The sequence below is a fragment of the Simochromis diagramma genome, unplaced genomic scaffold, assembly GCF_900408965.1.
Source record: "Simochromis diagramma unplaced genomic scaffold, fSimDia1.1 OVJJ01000611.1, whole genome shotgun sequence".
NCBI classification, from domain to species: domain Eukaryota; kingdom Metazoa; phylum Chordata; class Actinopteri; order Cichliformes; family Cichlidae; genus Simochromis; species Simochromis diagramma.
This window is the reverse complement of record NW_024387175.1, coordinates 1,658,374-1,676,245: the sequence shown is the minus strand read 5'-3', so window position 1 is coordinate 1,676,245 and position 17,872 is coordinate 1,658,374. Positions and strand designations below refer to the sequence as shown.

At 41.9% G+C, this 17,872-nt stretch overlaps 1 protein-coding gene and 1 long non-coding RNA gene across 2 annotated transcripts in view; one reads left to right on the top strand and one right to left on the bottom strand.

Moving 5' to 3' along the window:
- Nucleotides 1–7,880: 7,880 nt before the first annotated feature.
- Nucleotides 7,881–9,763, bottom strand: LOC120744980. The gene is made up of 3 exons (XR_005698512.1): nt 9,477–9,763; nt 8,932–8,975; nt 7,881–8,770 (listed from the first exon to the last, which is right to left on the bottom strand). It is a non-coding gene; the product is annotated as an uncharacterized LOC120744980 (long non-coding RNA).
- A 4,164-nt stretch (nt 9,764–13,927) lies between these two features.
- Nucleotides 13,928–17,872, top strand: part of igsf11 (immunoglobulin superfamily member 11) — a 119,797-nt gene continuing 115,852 nt past the window's right edge. Inside the window, exon 1 of the mRNA XM_040049545.1 lies at nt 13,928–14,496. Coding sequence (XP_039905479.1) covers nt 14,436–14,496 — 61 coding nt within the window. The 5' untranslated portion in view covers nt 13,928–14,435. The remainder of the gene's footprint in view (nt 14,497–17,872) is intronic.

Here is a 17,872-nt window from a genome sequence, read left to right as displayed (position 1 = left end):
AGATTTACAATGGAGAAAGCAGCAGGAGTAGAAGAATAGTCACTGTTGAAAGATGAGAAATTTTCACAGGAAGTCACACACAGATTACTTATTTTAGGCCGGGATTGGACTGAACCCCCTTTTCCTTCAGAATTGCCTAAATTATTTGTTTCACAGATTCAACAAGTTGCTGGAAACGTTTGGCAAGGGTTTTCGGTCCATGTCAGCATAACACAATTTGTCATCTGCACATCAATAATGTGAATTTCCAGTTCCACCACATCCCAAAGCAGCTCTATTAGAGTAAGATCTGGTGACTGTGGAGGCCATTTAAGTACAGGGTGGGCCATTTATATGGATACACCGTAATAAAATGGGAATGGTTGGTGATATTAAAGTCCTGTTTGTGGCACATTAGTATATGTGAGGGGGCAAACTCCTCAAGATGGGTGGTGACCATGGTGGCCATTTAGAAGTCGGCCATCTTGGATACAACTTTTGTTTTTTCAATAGGAAGAGGGCCATGTGACACATCAAACTTATTGGTAATGTCACAAGAAAAACAATGGTGTGCTTGGTTTCAACATAACTTTATTCTTTCATGAGTTATTTACAAGTTTCTGACCACTTATAAAATGTGTTCAATGTGTTGCCCATTGTGTTGGATTGTCAATGCAACACAATGGGCCATTCCCATTTTATTACAGTGTATCCATATAAATGGCCTACCCTGTACAGTGAACTCACTGTCATGTTAAACAAAAAACTGAGATGATCTGAGTTTTGTGAGCAGGTGTGCTACCCTGCTGGAACCAGCCATCAAAATATGGACATGATCAGCAACAACATTCAGGTTGGCTGTGGTATTTAAATAATACTCAGTTGGTCCTCCACACCATTATACCACCAGCCTGATCCCCACATAGCAAAATTGGTATGTGCCAGATCTGGCCCACACAATGTGCTTACACATGGCCCACATACCGCCAGTGTAGGGACTAACGCGTTATTAAGTAACGCGTTATAATAACTACGTTATTATTGTGGTAACGAGCACGGTAACTAGTTATTATGCCAAAATCAGGAACATGTTAATCGTTACTGGTATTTAGATAGGGTCGTTATCAGTGATGGGAATAACGGCGTTACAAGTAACGGCGTTACTTTTTTCAGTAACGAGTAATAAACTAATTACTATTCCTATCGTTACAACGCTGTTACAGTTACTAACAAGAAAATGCGGTCTGTTACTATTTTTCAACAAACAGACGGTTGAAGCTGTGTTCAGCTTATTGCGTCTTCTATCAGATGCACGGAAGTAGCTGACTACATAAGTAATCTGGACGCTACAACTTTAAGCAGCTGCGCGCGCTCCCGCGGACGGTAATCACGATCACTGTCTAGCACAGTGGTTCCCAAACTTTTTTTGCTAGGCCCCCCTTTGTTTTACAAGAAAAATGTTCGCCCCCCCCCGCGCGCACACGCACGCACGCACAAACACATCCTCTAACCACACACACCCATATTTTGCTCCATTGCGGTTTATTTCACACCTCAAACATTTAGTGAACAATTAAGCAAATACAAGTAATCTGCAATAAATTACAGGTAGTAAGAAAATAAACTACTAACTCTTTTACGCTACGTGCACACCTACACGGGTATTTTTGAAAACGCAGCTGTTTCTATGCGTTTGGACCTTTCGTCCACACGTAAACGGCGTTTCAAATCACCGAAAACGGAGATTTTTTTAAAACTCCTTTTTTGCGTTTATGTGTGGACGAGGAATACAGAATTCATCATGCAACGTCAAAGGTATGTGCCTTTTTTCACGTCACGCTGTGCGCCACGTTATCGTTTACATGAGATGAATTGCAGAATGGCAGGTAGAGACAAAATACTGTTAATGTGACAATCTGCAGGTTTTACACGCTTACATATACACATGCAGCTACTGTTCCTTTATTTAGAAAGGAAGAGGCATCACGATGTGATTATTTTACATGTAGTTGTTTTTTTCCCGGTGTAATAATATTCAACATTGCTATCAATACATTTTTCAATCCCTCTGCAAAATGGGTTCAAAAACATAAACAACTGTGGGATACTGTTTGTCCGTGATTTGAACCGGGGGAACAAATCGTGGCAGGATCAGCCTGATGTTATTTGTATCCCGCTGTAACTTTACTGTATAAAGAGCTAACATCTCCAAAATGTCAGGAGTAGTTAGTCATTACAACAAGTGTTTGTGAACTAAAAATCAAGAATGTGGGATACTGTTTGTCCGTGATTTGGAGAGCCCAGCGCTGCTCCCAACGAAGGGAAAACCAATTATGCAGGGGAGACCTACCTCGGCACTTGTGCAGGTGAAGCCAAAGGGAAGATTTGCTTCACCATATTTTCTAGTCTTTGGCTTAGAATGAAGTTGGTTTAGAAACATATTCAGCGATGCTTCATCTCCTGCTTTGCGTTTCTGTGGGAGCCCCGTCAAAAACCTGTCCATTATGCTAGCAGTGTCCAAGCCTTGTTTTTTTTTTTTTTTTTTCCCTTTTCATACCGTGCCCCCGCCCCCCCTCCTGCAATGGCTCTGCCCCACACTTTGTGAAGGTCTGGTCTAGCACAACACCTGGAGCTAAGGGGGCAAAACAATCGCACGAGTGCTGCTGTTTGACTGAGGAAGAATAAAGTAGTCGTGGCAAGCCAATCACATGACCACTTCAAGACAAAGCAACAAGGTGATATATACCAGTTTATAAATTGTGCTGATAGGCCACTTAAAACCAGAGTCACGATAAACAATATATACGCGGCGTTTTTTCCTCAATAGTTTCGTCACGTTTACTGTCTAAGGACAGCGCAGCAAGCACTCTCTGCTTATGAGCAAAAAAACAAACAAACAAACAAACAAAAAACAGGGGAAGTTTTAGGAGTGACGGCAAGAGAGAGAGAGAGAGAGAGAGAGTTTTGAGATGTGACAGATTTGTGACGTTTAGCGTGTTTGGAGTGTGTAGTTAATGTGTTGTCTTGTGTAGTTAGTGTGTAGTGTTGTGGATAGGTTTGTGTTGTGTGTCAGAACAATGAGGCGACTGCTGTCTCCGGGTAGAAACATGAGTGATACACCTGCTGCTGTCAGACCTGCAGGTATCAGGCTGTGATGTTCTCCTTTATAGTGGACAGAAATAATTTTTTTGGAGTGGCACAAATAATTTGTGTGGCATCTTATTTAATGCAGAACAGCTGATTGTTCTGTAAATAGTTTGAAATGGTTTTTTTTTTTTTAAAAAAAGGGTAAAAGGTAAATGGATGCAAATAACTTTGTTGTTTGCAAAACTTGTGCATAGGATTTTAAAATTGACAATTTATATTTGCATTTAAAGTTATGAAATATGATTCATTAAACATGTTTGTGGTTGTTACAGTAAAAAATATTACCTTTTCTACTCTGGTTTTATGTTTTTTGTCTGATTTTAGATCAATTGTGTTAATACAGTGTGTCAAAATGAAAACATAACTGTAAATTCAGACACGTGAGGTTGTGCTGAAAAGAATGATACCAAACAAGGCAAATAAACTGTTTTTAAAGATAAAATGTGGTGGGAAAATCAAAAGTTAATTAATTACTTTTAGAATATTGTAACTCAGTTACTAACTCAGTTACTTTTTTGAAGAAGTAACTAGTAACTATAATTAATTACTTTTTCAAAGTGACTTGCCCAACACTAGTCGTTATTCGTTACTTCGTGTGGTGCTATCGCAGAGCTTCCACAGATTCAGTAACATTAGCAAGTGGTGGAGGCCAGCAGGTGGATGAGTTAAAGGGGAGGCAGGAGGAGCAGAGACCCGAGGTGGCTGCTGGTCTGAGCGTCAGGTGAACTGTCCCCTAAAAAACGGAATCGTCTCGTATTCAGAGAAAATATTACGCGTTTCGTATTGAGGTGAAAAGGAACACAGTTTGTCCCATACTATAGCTACAATGAAAAAGACACAAAGCTGGAGTTATTCTGTCTTTGCTGCACAGCTGCCTCTCGTTCTCTCCCCCTCCCTCTCCTGTTTCTACTTCAATCATGAAACTGATCAATGATCAGCTGATCGGCTTTTCTGTCGCAAGTCCCGTATATCTTGTTTGCTTATCGCTCACTTTGCACCAGAAAGAAGAAACCAGCGGAGGTCGGTTTAACCAGCCCAATCAGCTGTTGTTAGAATGTATTTAATATTAATTTCTAGTATCAGCTGATGTTTGCTGGAGCCACAGCAGTAAAAGCTGCTGGTCATGATGTCGGTTTGGATATGTGGTGAGAGGGAAACATGAAGATGAAACCAGGAGATGTCCTTACTGAACCATCAGAGCTGAACAGGTGATGGAGAAACAGGTTTACCTTTTAGGTGACATGAATGAGTTGAAGGGAAGCTATGAACTGTTTCTGAGAGACAAATAACACCAGGATCCTTTTCTATGTACAGTAGCTGACAGCTGGTAACTGTGCAGGGGCGGGTCTAGCAAAGTTTTGCCAGTGGGGCCAGGTGGGGCATTAACAGGGAAAGGGGGACACAAAGATATACTTTTCTTTCTTATTCTCATTTAAAATGTCTAGCTTTTAAAAAATAATTATCTGATGCTTACAACAAACAATTGATAGATTGATGCATATATACCATCAAAACAGTGTACATCACTGTCACAACAGCGTTTGTTTTCATTCAAAGGCTTTATGATTTTTCTTATAATGGTGGGCCGGTCTCCTAGTCAAAACGCCAGTGCCGATTTTTTGTCCCAGTCCAGCCCTGTATGCAGCTCATCTGCAGTCTGGTGTTACCTACATCTTCCTACTCGGAAGGCAGAATTTCCGAGTTCCAAGTACAATCAAAAGCACCACGACTGCAGTTTTCGTATTGGATGTAAAAAGTGCACGTGATGCTGTGACACAGGCTAGAATCATGGCGGCGGTCAACGACGGTCCAGGCGTGGGATTTCTCTCGTGGAAATATGCACATTATCTTTTCCTTTCTATTGGTAGGTGGCACAGTGCACTTGTGGCAAGTAAGCAAGCTAGAAGACTGGCAATCTCGCTGGGTATCCAGTTACGGAAGCAACACATTAACAAGAGAATTCTGAGTAAAACCAAAGTTACCCAACTCTGGTCCTCTGGCATCAACAAGACATTTTCGTATAGAAAAAGCTGCTCTCTGGATATTTTCCTCTTTTTCAGACTACTCTCTGTAAATCCTAGAGATGGTTGTGTAGGGAAATCCCAGAACATCAGCAGTTTCTGAAATATTCAGACGACCCCGTCTGGCGCCAACATCCACAGCATTTTCAGAGTCACTTTTTCATCATTCTTATGCTCAGTTTAAACGTTGTATTGACTATGTCTGCTTCCTAAATGACTGCTCTAAATTCAGTTTGAAATTCTTCCCTCCTGTTCAAAATGCTAAAATGTCAAGAACTCAATGAAAAGGAAGGAGTCTGCATTAAAACACAAAGAGGGCAAGAAATATGGTGTTCTCACAGCGTGGTCAAGTACGCTTTGGAGTTGATTGCTGAGACTGGTGCTTGCAGAAAACAAAAGTTGACTGAAGTAGATGTCAGACCTTCAACGATTTAAGTGTTAGAGACAAAAGAAAGACCACTGCTGAGATTCAGGTAGAGATAAAAGCTTCTAGGATCAAAGTCTGAGAAAGTCTCCAAAATAATGACTGAATAAACAAGGCCTAAATGGAATAATAGCCACTAAGAAGCCTGCAAACAACCAGAAAGACCTCAGAGTTTCCAGAGAGCAGAAACACTGAACTGTAGATGACTGGAAGGACGTCCTCTTCGGTGAGCATCACTGTGTTTATGTCCACAGAAAAGCTGAGGAAGGCTTTGATGCTAGCCACACTGCACCCACTGTGAAACACAATAGAGATTCCATGAGAGTATGGGGGTTCCAGTTCTGGAAACGCAGTGGGAAAATTAGTGAAAGTCAACAGCATCATGAATAAAAAGGTCTACCACAACATCTTAGTGCATCATGGATTTCTCTCTGGACTGAAACCGATTGGTCATGGGTTCGCCCCGCACACACTTTGAAACCTTTGCAGTGACTATTTGACCAAGAAGGAGGAATCTACAGGGAGTGCAGAATTATTAGGCAAGTTGTATTTTTGAGGAATAATTTTATTATTGAACAACAACCATGTTCTCAATGAACCCAAAAAACTCATTAATATCAAAGCTGAATGTTTTTGGAAGTAGTTTTCAGTTTGTTTTTAGTTTTAGCTATTTTAGGGGGATATCTGTGTGTGCAGGTGACTATTACTGTGCATAATTATTAGGCAACTTAACAAAAAACAAATATATACCCATTTCAATTATTTATTTTTTACCAGTGAAACCAATATAACATCTCCACATTCACAAATGTACATTTCTGACATTCAAAAACAAAACAACAACAAATCAGCGACCAATATAGCCACCTTTCTTTGCAAGGACACTCAAAAGCCTGCCATCCATGGATTCTGTCAGTGTTTTGATCTGTTCACCATCAACATTGTGTGCAGCAGCAACCACAGCCTCCCAGACACTGTTCAGAGAGGTGTACTGTTTTCCCTCCTTGTAAATCTCACATTTGATGATGGACCACAGGTTCTCAATGGGGTTCAGATCAGGTGAACAAGGTAGGCCATGTCATTAGTTTTTCTTCTTTTATACCCTTTCTTGCCAGCCACGCTGTGGAGTACTTGGACGCGTGTGATGGAGCATTGTCCTGCATGAAAATCATGTTTTTCTTGAAGGATGCAGACTTCTTCCTGTATCACTGCTTGAAGAAGGTGTCTTCCAGAAACTGGCAGTAGGACTGGGAGTTGAGCTTGACTCCATCCTCAACCCGAAAAGGCCCCACAAGCTCATCTTTGATGATACCAGCCCAAACCAGTACTCCACCTCCACCTTGCTGGCGTCTGAGTCGGACTGGAGCTCTCTGCCCTTTACCAATCCAGCCACGGGCCCATCCATCTGGCCCATCAAGACTCACTCTCATTTCATCAGTCCATAAAACCTTAGAAAAACCAGTCTTGAGATATTTCTTGGCCCAGTCTTGACGTTTCAGCTTGTGTGTCTTGTTCAGTGGTGGTCGTCTTTCAGCCTTTCTTACCTTGGCCATGTCTCTGAGTATTGCACACCTTGTGCTTTTGGGCACTCCAGTGATGTTGCAGCTCTGAAATATGGCCAAACTGGTGGCAAGTGGCATCTTGGCAGCTGCACGCTTGACTTTTCTCAGTTCATGGGCAGTTATTTTGCGCCTTGGTTTTTCCACACGCTTCTTGCGACCCTGTTGACTATTTTGAATGAAACGCTTGATTGTTCGATGATCACGCTTCAGAAGCTTTGCAATTTTGAGACTGCTGCATCCCTCTGCAAGATATCTCACTATTTTTGACTTTTCTGAGCCTGTCAAGTCCTTCTTTTGACCCATTTTGCCAAAGGAAAGGACGTTGCCTAATAATTATGCACACCTGATATAGGGTGTTGATGTCATTAGACCACACCCCTTCTCATTACAGAGATGCACATCACCTAATATGCTTAATTGGTAGTAGGCTTTCGAGCCTATACAACTTGGAGTAAGACAACATGCATGAAGAGGATGATGTGGACAAAATACTCATTTGCCTAATAATTCTGCACTCCCTGTAGAGAAGTGGAACTGATGGACTGATCAAGACAAAGTCCAGAACTGAATCCTGTTGAACAGATTTGGTGGATTCAAAGAAAGATGCAATGAAAAGATTCATCCAGGGCAAGTCTCTGGAAACAACTGGAAACTATTTGAAATTCAATAAGAAATGAGACTGTCAAAAAGTTTTCAGTTTTTTATTTGCCTAAAAATAATAGCATAGCACTTTTATTATTTGACTTATTTATTTTTTATACAAATTTCTAAAATATGTGTGCTTTATGACAGGGACTCTATTGCATTTATTAAGCGCTCTATATTTTGATATTAGTGTCTTGTGTAGTATATAATCATGTGCTGTCTAATAATTGAGGCCTTAAACCTTAAACATATAAATAAGAAGTTAGACTTGTAACTCTGATCACGTCTCCTTTTTGATTTTTAGAGGTACTAACCCTTAGGCAACAGTAACAACACTGTTTTTACCTACCAATTCATTTAAAAGGTCTGCCACTGCCACTTTAAAGTCTGTTGACCTCATCAAGGTATGCAATATGATGACTTCATCACGAACTCTTTGTAGTTCAGTAATATTAGTCTTATTTTTACTTTAACACATGCTGTTTTCCACTCTCTTCCTGTGTGTTGGATTTCATTTTGCACCATGTTTGAATAGTTTGTTCTTTAAAAAAAAAGAAGCATAATGTTTGGCAAAAATCTCAGAAAACTGTGTAGAAGCAAAAGTGACAGGAGATAGAAATACTCAGCTGCTCATAAACCAAAACTACTCGGCCATAAAGAGGTCGGAAGAAAAAGGTGAACGCTCGCAGCCAACAAGGGCAAAACAACTCAAAGAAGACATGATGCAGCACTAAAGCAAAGGATCGCTCGTTTACTTGACATCAATATTAAAGTTATGGTGAACTGCAGCCAGGTCTGTCAGAGAGGAGTAGTACAGCGTTTAGCATCGAGGATCTCCTTCAGGTCTTTTGAATCTTTCATGGAGGTTCAGAAAAAAAATAAAATGGAGCAGGTTTCAGAAGGAAATCAATAATACATCAAGCACACATCTGTTTGTGGCTGCTGGAGAAACTCAGTTTTACCCATCCATCATGTTTAAACCTTATTTTAACCTGTAAGAAGAGAATCAGGAGAATTAGAGGAATATTTCTTCTTCGGTCAGAAGAATGTATGAATCATTTGTGCTAAAAATGTCTTTCACTTTAGAAAAAACATGTTATTTCATTGTTTTGCTTTTTTTGTCCCCTTTTCGTTTCTGTTGAACTTCTCTTACCTAATTAGCGCATCACTTGCATCATTTGGATTTCTCTTCAGCTTCTGACAAATGACATAGAAATGCAAACTAAAAGTCAGAGGAGAACGAGAGGTCAGAAACCATTAACATGCAGCAGGTCCATAATTTGTTAGACAAAGACACAACTTTAGTTTGCCTCAGTTTGTCTCCTATACATACCACAGCGGATTTAAAGTCAAACAATCAGGATATGCCTTGACTTAAAATAATATGTTCTGGCCTACAGAGGCAAAACTGCTGAAGCTCTGTCTTTCTCCAATAAATTGTGGATGTATGAAAAGGTGAAAAACTCAACTACAGCAGAAATGATTGACAGAAAAAACAAGACCATTTAAATATGCAGCATATTGTCTGATCCTAGCTTTGCAAATTTGTCTTTGTCAGTTATGATGGTAAAGAGAAAGAGAGGAGAATGGATGGACGACAGTAAATGAATCAGGACCTGCAGAGGATTAGTAAAGAGAAAGGGAGGGCAGCTATGAAAAGGATGAAGAGTGGAAAGGCAGCAGGTCCAGATGACATACCTGTGGAGGTGTAGACCAGAGGGCATTGGGCTTTTTGATCAGACTGTTCACCATAATCTTGGTGAGTGAGCGCATGCCTGAGGGATGGACAAGAAGTGTGCTGATGTGGAGAGATATGGGATAAAGAGGGAGGGATGAAGTGGACGAGTCAAACCATGAAGAAATGAGAAAGAAGCCAGTTTAAGGAGACAGGCTTAGCTTCATGCCAAGAAAAAGCACTGCAGGTGTGATCTTTGCTTTTAGAGTGTTGATGGAGAAGTTTGGAGATGGTCAGAAGTAGGGATGGGTATTGATAAGATTTTCACGATTCCGATTCCATTTTCGATTCTGTTTAACGATTCGATTCTTTATCGATTCTCTTATTGATTCTTTTTTTTTAAAAAGGAGAACACTAAAGTCGATTAGCTTAGAACTTTGTTTTATATCTTCTCTTTGAACAAGATAGAAATTTAGGAGTAACATGGCCTTACAAACCCAACAGTGAGATCTTAAGAGATCCACAGCCTACGGCTCTTCAATGGGTGTCACAGGGTCCCCGGGAAAAAAAAATTGTAAATGTAAAATAATAAAATAAATATTCTTCTGTAGCAATAACAAAGTATAACATAAATTATTCTGTAGCAATTACACAAGAATATCCAGTAATGTCCCTGCCTACAATTAAACACATTCACTTACCGTAAATCGGGGGCATCTGCTGTGGCAAATGGGTTCAAGCCTTTTACCACAAACTTAGTCACTGCTCGGTGACATTCGTCTATCCTGGCCTGAAAGGAGACACTACCGGTAGACTGCAGCGAGAAATGCCAGCATCTGAGCCAGACTCTGTCTGTCTCTCTCATCATGGTCACCTAAACGCACAGTAATGGCAGGTTTTGTAATAAGGCAGATCGCGCTAACATAATATGCACTGTTAGTTGATTATTTACCTGCCGCATTAACGGGAGAGGACGTGCAAACGTTACCGCTGCTGCTGGGTTGAGATTCACGAGTCCGGAGCGGAATTAAAAACACGACATTCATTTAAGGTTATCACGTGTTTTCCCTTAAATGAAATATCTACTTTGCAAGTATTGCAAGTTGCCCTGTTGTCATCTGTTCTCGTAAAGTATAACCAAACTTTTGAGCTTTTGAGCCGCCATGTTTCCTGCCAGGTAAATGACGCTCCGCAACGTGGTGACGTCATTCGGGGCGACTGGAATCGATAAGGGAATCGTTTGCAAAAATGGCAAACAATTCCAAGGAATTGAAACAGTGGGAACCGGTTCTCAACAAGAACCGGTTTTCGATACCCATCCCTAGTCAGAAGGAGTTGCACTGTCTAGATCTAGAGAAAGCAGGATGACAGATGAGGTCAGGCGGGAATCTCCGTGGATTATAGCTTTTATAGGGAGCAGGTGGAGATATGGACAGAATAAGTGTGTGTGAATAAGAGGGAGGCAGGTGTAGCAGTAAAGACACACATAGCAGAGGTAGTGAAGGTGAAGAAGAGAGCGCAGGCACGGTGGAGTGCATGGAGACGAGTATCGATGAATAAACTGTACAAAGATGGTGACAATGAAGCTACCAGGAAGGAGAAAAAGTGGATGACCTCAGAGAAGATTTGTGGATGTAGTGAGGGAGGACATGAGGAGGATTGATGTGAAAGATGAGCAAAGAGTAGGTGGATGATTTACTATGGCGCCCTCTGGGAGCAAGTGAAAGAAGAAGATTCTTTCGATTATATGTAAAAAAACAAAACAAAAAAAAAACCCTAACCAAAACACAGCAGGCTACTAAGTCAGTGTGTTGTATAATAAGAAACAATAGCAACATAAGCTAGATCTGCATCGTTCATATAGCCCTGCAATGATTCATGTCAAATAAGTTTCCTTTTTTAATTTTTAATTTTTCTTTCCAAGAGATCATTTAATTAATTCTGCCTTTGGGTGACACTGAGAGCTCTTTTTTAAGTATGATGCCAAATGCCGTATGTCTCTTCAAACTTTTAAGCCCTGGTCCGTTGCACTGGGTGTAACTTTGCCCCTTAAGCATCTTTCATGAATATCACAAAGGTTGCAAGCCCTTTTCAGAAAGGGAGCTGCGAGTGGATGAGAGGAAAGTTTAAAGTTCAAGCAGAGAGACAGAGCGAGGGGAAGCCCTCGGGCCTTTTTAAGATGCTCCAATGTTCAACTTATCTACTTGCTGTGGCAAACAGTGAATACCTGCCAGAAGCTTTTAGGGCTGGAAAAAAAAAAGCATGGAGTGATGTATATGGTGCTGCCCCCCCCCATCATGGCTTATGCTGCACTTTTTTTAAATTCTGAAAAATCTAATTAGTGAAGAAAATCTACAAATGCTTCACTCATAATGTTTCTCCTTTGATGTTCTGATGCTCTGAGACTGACAAGACTGAGAATCCTGTGAAGTAGAAAAGATATAAGCAGGCATTTAGTGCAGAGATGAGCTAAGTGAGATCAGTGGATCACAGTAATTAGATGCCGTACGTAGGTTGTTTGATGCAGTGTCCTTGGTAGCTTGTTTAATCGCTGATGAGTTCCTTTAGCCTGTGAGTTCATGCTCATCCCCGTGCTACTCTTTAGTGAAAAAGAGATGTCTATTTTATTTCCTTCTTTGCCACAGACACAGTCTAGTCCAAGGTTTTTTTTGTTTCTATTTGTTGCTTCTCCTTTTAAAAAACCCCAAATGTTTATTTTATTTTATTTTCACTTGCTACACACGGGACAGACATGACTGGGGGAAAGAAAAGGGAGAAAGAAAGAGAGGTAGGGAAAGAAAAACAGCGGGGAAGAGGAACGGTGATAAAGGGCAAAAACCCAAAAACCAACAAAACAAACAGACAAAAAATACATATATCAATTACCTGGATCACCTGTTGAGAAAGAAAAAAGAGAAAACAAGCAAAAAAACAGATCAATATAATAAAAAACATCATTGCGATGATCTATTTGAATATAACAGTAAATACTAAATATTGAATATTATTGTGCAGCACGTAGGATCGACAGTGCTCAGTGTGCTTTGAGGTAGGAGCCAAAAAGGGTGTAGTTTGTGTGTGTGAGCACCCGTGTGTACACCTGTGAGCATGAGCGCGCTTGTATTTAAAAGGTTCTTTCATGCAATGATCTGCTAGAGGGTGTGGGGAGCCACAGCCCCGTCCTCCAGGGCATGAAGCAGGTATGGAGGAGATCCAGGCTCCAGACATCCAGAGGCCCCCAGACCACAAGAGACCAAGGAAGACCAACGGAGGGGCAACCGTGCCACTCTCCCGGAAAGACTCGAGGAGACCCCCAGATGAGGGGTCACTCAGCAGCTGCGGAGCAGAAGCCAGGGGGGGTTGCAATGACTGCCTGTGAGTTCCGCCGGCAGCCAGCTGTGCCAGAGTGACCGAGCCCCAGGCCGAGATGCCGAGGGCACCCCACCCAACGAAGGGGCCCGAGTGAGCCCCAGGCTCCAGGCCCCGACAAGCAGCCACCAGGAGTGGTTCCGGACACCAAGAACCACCAATGCACGAATAGTCCAAGTTTCTATCTTCTTTTGAATGCATGCAGACGGCTTTAAGAGACTTTCAGAGAAGTAACTTTGCTTTCTTGTAAAGAGCTCTGCAGCCATTGTCTCTCAGAGAAGAACTCTCCTGACTGATTCTAATTATAGGCTCCTCTGGTGTGGCAGTGACAACGCTCTCTTGTTTACATTCCAAATTATGAAAATGAACACAGAGCTCAAATATAGCAGCAATATCAAACAAACTGATGAATGCTGTCACCGTGACAGGCAGAGAAAATGATTCACACAGAAGTGTGCAAAGCTTTCTGGTCTGTTCTATTTTATTCTACTGGGCCTTTTGTCGACGCGCCGCAGGAGGGCGCGAACGTCTCTCTTTCGTCTGGCGTCAACGGTCTCCCAGCAACAGCCAGGCTCGAGCTCGTCTCAATCGACCGCCGCTGAGCGCCGTCAAGCCGCACGGACACAGCCAGGCCCTCGCGGACAGAGTGGGGTGTTGCCTACAAAATAAAAGCCAACTGAGGTTAGGCGTGTAGTCGCCCAGCCTGACGGTGCTGGATTCTGCTGTCCCTGTTTGCTAGTTTGGATAAATGGCAATGGACTAAAATGTGAATTTTCAAGTTGGGAGGCTATTTTTAATGCTTAAGTAGCACCTCAAAGCAAAAAGCAAGAAAGATAATTAGAAAAGTAAAAATTAAATGTTAACCCACCAGTGTTCATATGTATCGACCTCATGACTGCAGTGAATTGTAAAGATGATCGGTGAGGCAATTCAGGCATGATCGAAGGTACTGACACATCTGACCTTTATCCCCATCTAACAATCGTGACGATTTGACTTTATAATTTTTTCTATCAAATACCTCCCATTTGATTTTTTTCTTTCGTTTACTTTGAAAAACAGCGACCGGAAGTGGGACATTTCCCCCACACTTTCCGACTTACGCTCGGGTCTGCTCAGCTGCAGCCGAACAGACGAAAAACCATGGAGCGCAACAAGACGCGTTGGAGAGAATCACCGAGCGGGCGCGGAAAGTGTCAGTTTCAGTCGTGTTTGTAAGTTACTTCCAGCGAGAGTGGACAGACTTTTGGAACATCAGCAGGTGGAGAGTGATTCTTCGTTTTCTTTTTTTTCTCCAAGCGTGCGTAAACTGATTGGAGTGGTCGGGGAAAGAAAATAGCCTTGGAGTGTCCAGCGGCTACCAAAGAACGGGAGGGAGGCTAGTTAGTTTTTAAAACAAGCTCTGAAGTAAAGAAGAGTGCCTGCTGGATAGAAAGGTGGATTGGTGGATAGCGTTTGGAGAATGCGCGCTGCGTAAAAGCCCCCACATCGCTTACATGTTGTTATAAGGAACAATTACTTCTCTTTGAGGAAACTGTGAGCGGAGACCTCCATAAAGAAAGGAGGCAGTGGTCTTAAATTGAAAGTGAGTTACTACTGAACAGTTACCAGCCATGGTGAAGTTCCATAACTCAGATCTATGGATAGCCTGGATGGTCATTTTCTGCATGGAGGGTAAGTTATATGACACTTGGAAACGTAGTCTGTGCGCCAACTATAAACTGAAAGCGCCTGGTAGGTTAATGATACCACTACTACTATTACTACTAATACTAATACTACTACTAATAATGTGGCTCTTTTGTAACTTGGATAAGTCACCATGACCATATATGTCTATAACTGGTATAAAAACAGACTTGGAACCCTTGGAACCTGGAATTAAATTGTCTCTTGGGCTCTGCCTCTCCAAAAGCCATATGATCCCAGCCCTCCTTAATACTTTGTGTTTGGATCACGCTGACAAATCCCCGGCATTACAAAAAAAAAAAAAAAAAAAAAAAGACTTTTCCGCCTTTTGCTAGTCGCGATCCCCACCGAGCACTTTTGACTGTGCACGTCTTATCCATATGCGCACTGCTTAGTTTTCCTTGTGGCCACCTTACACAACCCGAGGTCTGATTTTCTTCTCCCCCCACACACCCGCCCCTTCTTTTGACCACTGATACACTTTAAAACGTGGTACAGTAGTGTCTGTGTTTTAAAATAGAAACGGAGCAGACGGTGGAGGGTTGCGCTGGTAATCCGCCCGATTAACGAGGAGTATGATGATCAGGCTGCACAGGAGAGCGAGCAGCCCCAAAGGAAAATCACTGGATGTTCCTATAGCCCTCCGATGGGAATTTTATTGTGTGCGTGCACAAATAGCAGTTATGTATATGTGTGCGCTTTTGTTTACCTTCCCTTTCTTCTTAGCGCAGCGGTGCTGTTATCCCTGCAGTAATTTAACAGTGTTCTCGCCGAGAGTGCCTGCAAGTTTAGTGAGTTTGTCACACTTGCTGCTATAAAATAAACCAAAGTTTAAAATTTTGAAAACAAGTCCTTGTGCGTCCTATTAAAGCTTTAGGTGAGACGAAGGAATTCATGAAAAACAAGATTAAGTTAACATTAAAGAAAATATTAACAGCCTGCCGTTTATAGACTAAATATATTGCTGCAGATATGATGTTTCCCCACTGAATAAGGATGGATATGGTGTTCATATTAAAATTTCCTTTCACCTGAGGTCCACATCTTTATTGAAAAACACGTCAGAGCAGAGCAGAGACATGCTTGAATATTGACTGATTCCTCTCAGAGCTTCATGCAACATTTGCACTGAACCTTGCAACACACACACACACCAGTTTGACATGTCAATTTGGACCGAAGAGTTGTGCAAGATTCAATTTAGCCCTATTCCCCAGGTGTTTTTACTCCGCTGCTTGCTTATTTGGCTTGTGGGTACCTCTGCGGTGAGTGGATGCGTGGCCTCTCGTCAGCTTCACTCGGGTTACACACATACGTACACGCCCATGATAGTACATCGTGGACTGTGGTCACTCCATGTGTCTGTCCAGCTCAAAAGACCTCAGCTTTGCATTGACTTTAGGTTAAGTAACTGTAAGACTGATGTGAGTTCAGCATCTCTGTAACAAGACAACTTGCTCAGAGAGAAGCAGGACAGCCTTTCTTCTCTCCTTTTGCTGTCTTGCTGGGGAGCTGCCAGTGTTGCTATAAATAAATTCTGATGCAGCAAAGTCTGTATTGTTCATGGTGGCTTCTGTGTTTGTTGACCTCAACTTTTTCACGCCAAACATAGTCTCTAGGATGATGAGATCAGTCTTAATAGACATCAGATTGTTTTTGAAGATATTACACATGAGACTTTATACATATATATTAGTTTTTTGTAGTTTTGCTTCACACGTGTGGCAAAAAAAACCCCTACTTTTTGTTCAGAAGTGCCTTAGGATGTCCACAGAAAAGCATGAAAAATGGAAAAGCTTTAAAAAGCAGGAAAAAGCAACAGAAGGAAGTAAAATTCATGAGTTCCTCGGACAGGCATCAATCATGGCCTAGTTCGTGGCAGGGCCCTTCGTATTTCAGCATTAGTTAGAGGACATGTCGTGTCCTCTTCAGCCATCAGCGCTCCCCAGTTACACATAAATATTGTATCCCCTCTTCTCAGTTAGAAATGGATTCATCTCAACAGCAGCCTCGCAAGAAAAGTTGGGTTCGTCTGGATCTGCAGTGCTGGGATCATTTGAAGAAAGTTTCTAAAAGTTAGAAGAATGAACAGTGGAGGCTCTATGCTGATAAACAGATTAGTTCAGCTGTTGTCACAATGAACACCCGTGGTGATACCAACACAGGGCCGCTCTGTTACCGTGCCCTGATTTAAAGATACACCCAGAACAGCCCTCAAGGGCGTAGCAGGGACAGATCCCGAGGTTCAGTCAATTCAGCAAATTGAATTGCTTTTGTTTGGTTTACTCGCCTGCGTAACGCTTCCTATAGAATCCTTCAAGTTTGAATACACAGAAGCGCTCAGATTAGCCCGTTGTCTTCAGGTTTGGACCGAAGAGTTCAGTGAGAATAAGCGTTAAAAAGAGACAACATGGTCTGTTTCTCAGAGCTCATTGGCATTCAGGGCGTTCGTGCCTGCTTCAAAGCAGAACTTAGACCAATTCTCCTTCCTGCTCGCTCTGTGAGCTTGTTAACCTCTTGAGGCTCTGCTGAAAGTGGCGGCATCAAAGTTACACAGTGAGTCTGGTTTATCTGTCGTGTCGGTTGCTGCGTTTTGTCATGTTTGCAAGTCCACTTTCCAACTCAATCCGTCCCAGAAATTAGATTTCATCTACTTCCAGCAGGAGTACTCACCAGATCTGCAGACCATAAGACAACAACCTGTCTGGATGAAGAAAAGTGTGCTAAACAATGATATCTCGTTTGATTTTGGGTTATTGTTATACTTATTGCTCAAGTCATTTCCAGTCTCATCTTGTAGGCCTTGTTCTTTTTCCTGCCAGTCTTCTGTATCACCTGTTTCTGGTCCACTCATTATTCCTCCAAGTATAAAAACCTCCTATGTAGTTCTCCCAAATCGCCAGATTGGAGTGTTGTGTTCTTTAAAAGTGATTTTTGTGTTTTTGGTTTGCCTGCACCCTTGTGTTTTCTTTTCATTGCTGACTGCCATCATGCCCATGCTCCGAAAGCCCAGTAGTAAAGTTTGGCATGTTCTTCCTGGTTCCTTCAGTTCTATATTTGGATCCTTTCCTCTTTTGGACTCAGTCGCAATATTATCATCTTTTATTTTCATCAGTAATTACAGTATATTTCAATGACCATCAGGTCCAGTGAGAAACAACTGCATATTTACCAGAATGCCTTTTTTTTTGCCGCTTCAAATTGTCACCGTTTTATTTTGTTGGGCTATTTGGCTGCTAGTTAAAGCCAATGAGAGAGAGGAGAGCGGCAAGTAGTCCCTGAGATGTTATGCCAGTAGCAGAGTAAAGAACATGTAGGGGTGCCGAGAGTTTCCCGCTTAGTTGGTCAGATACTAACTTAG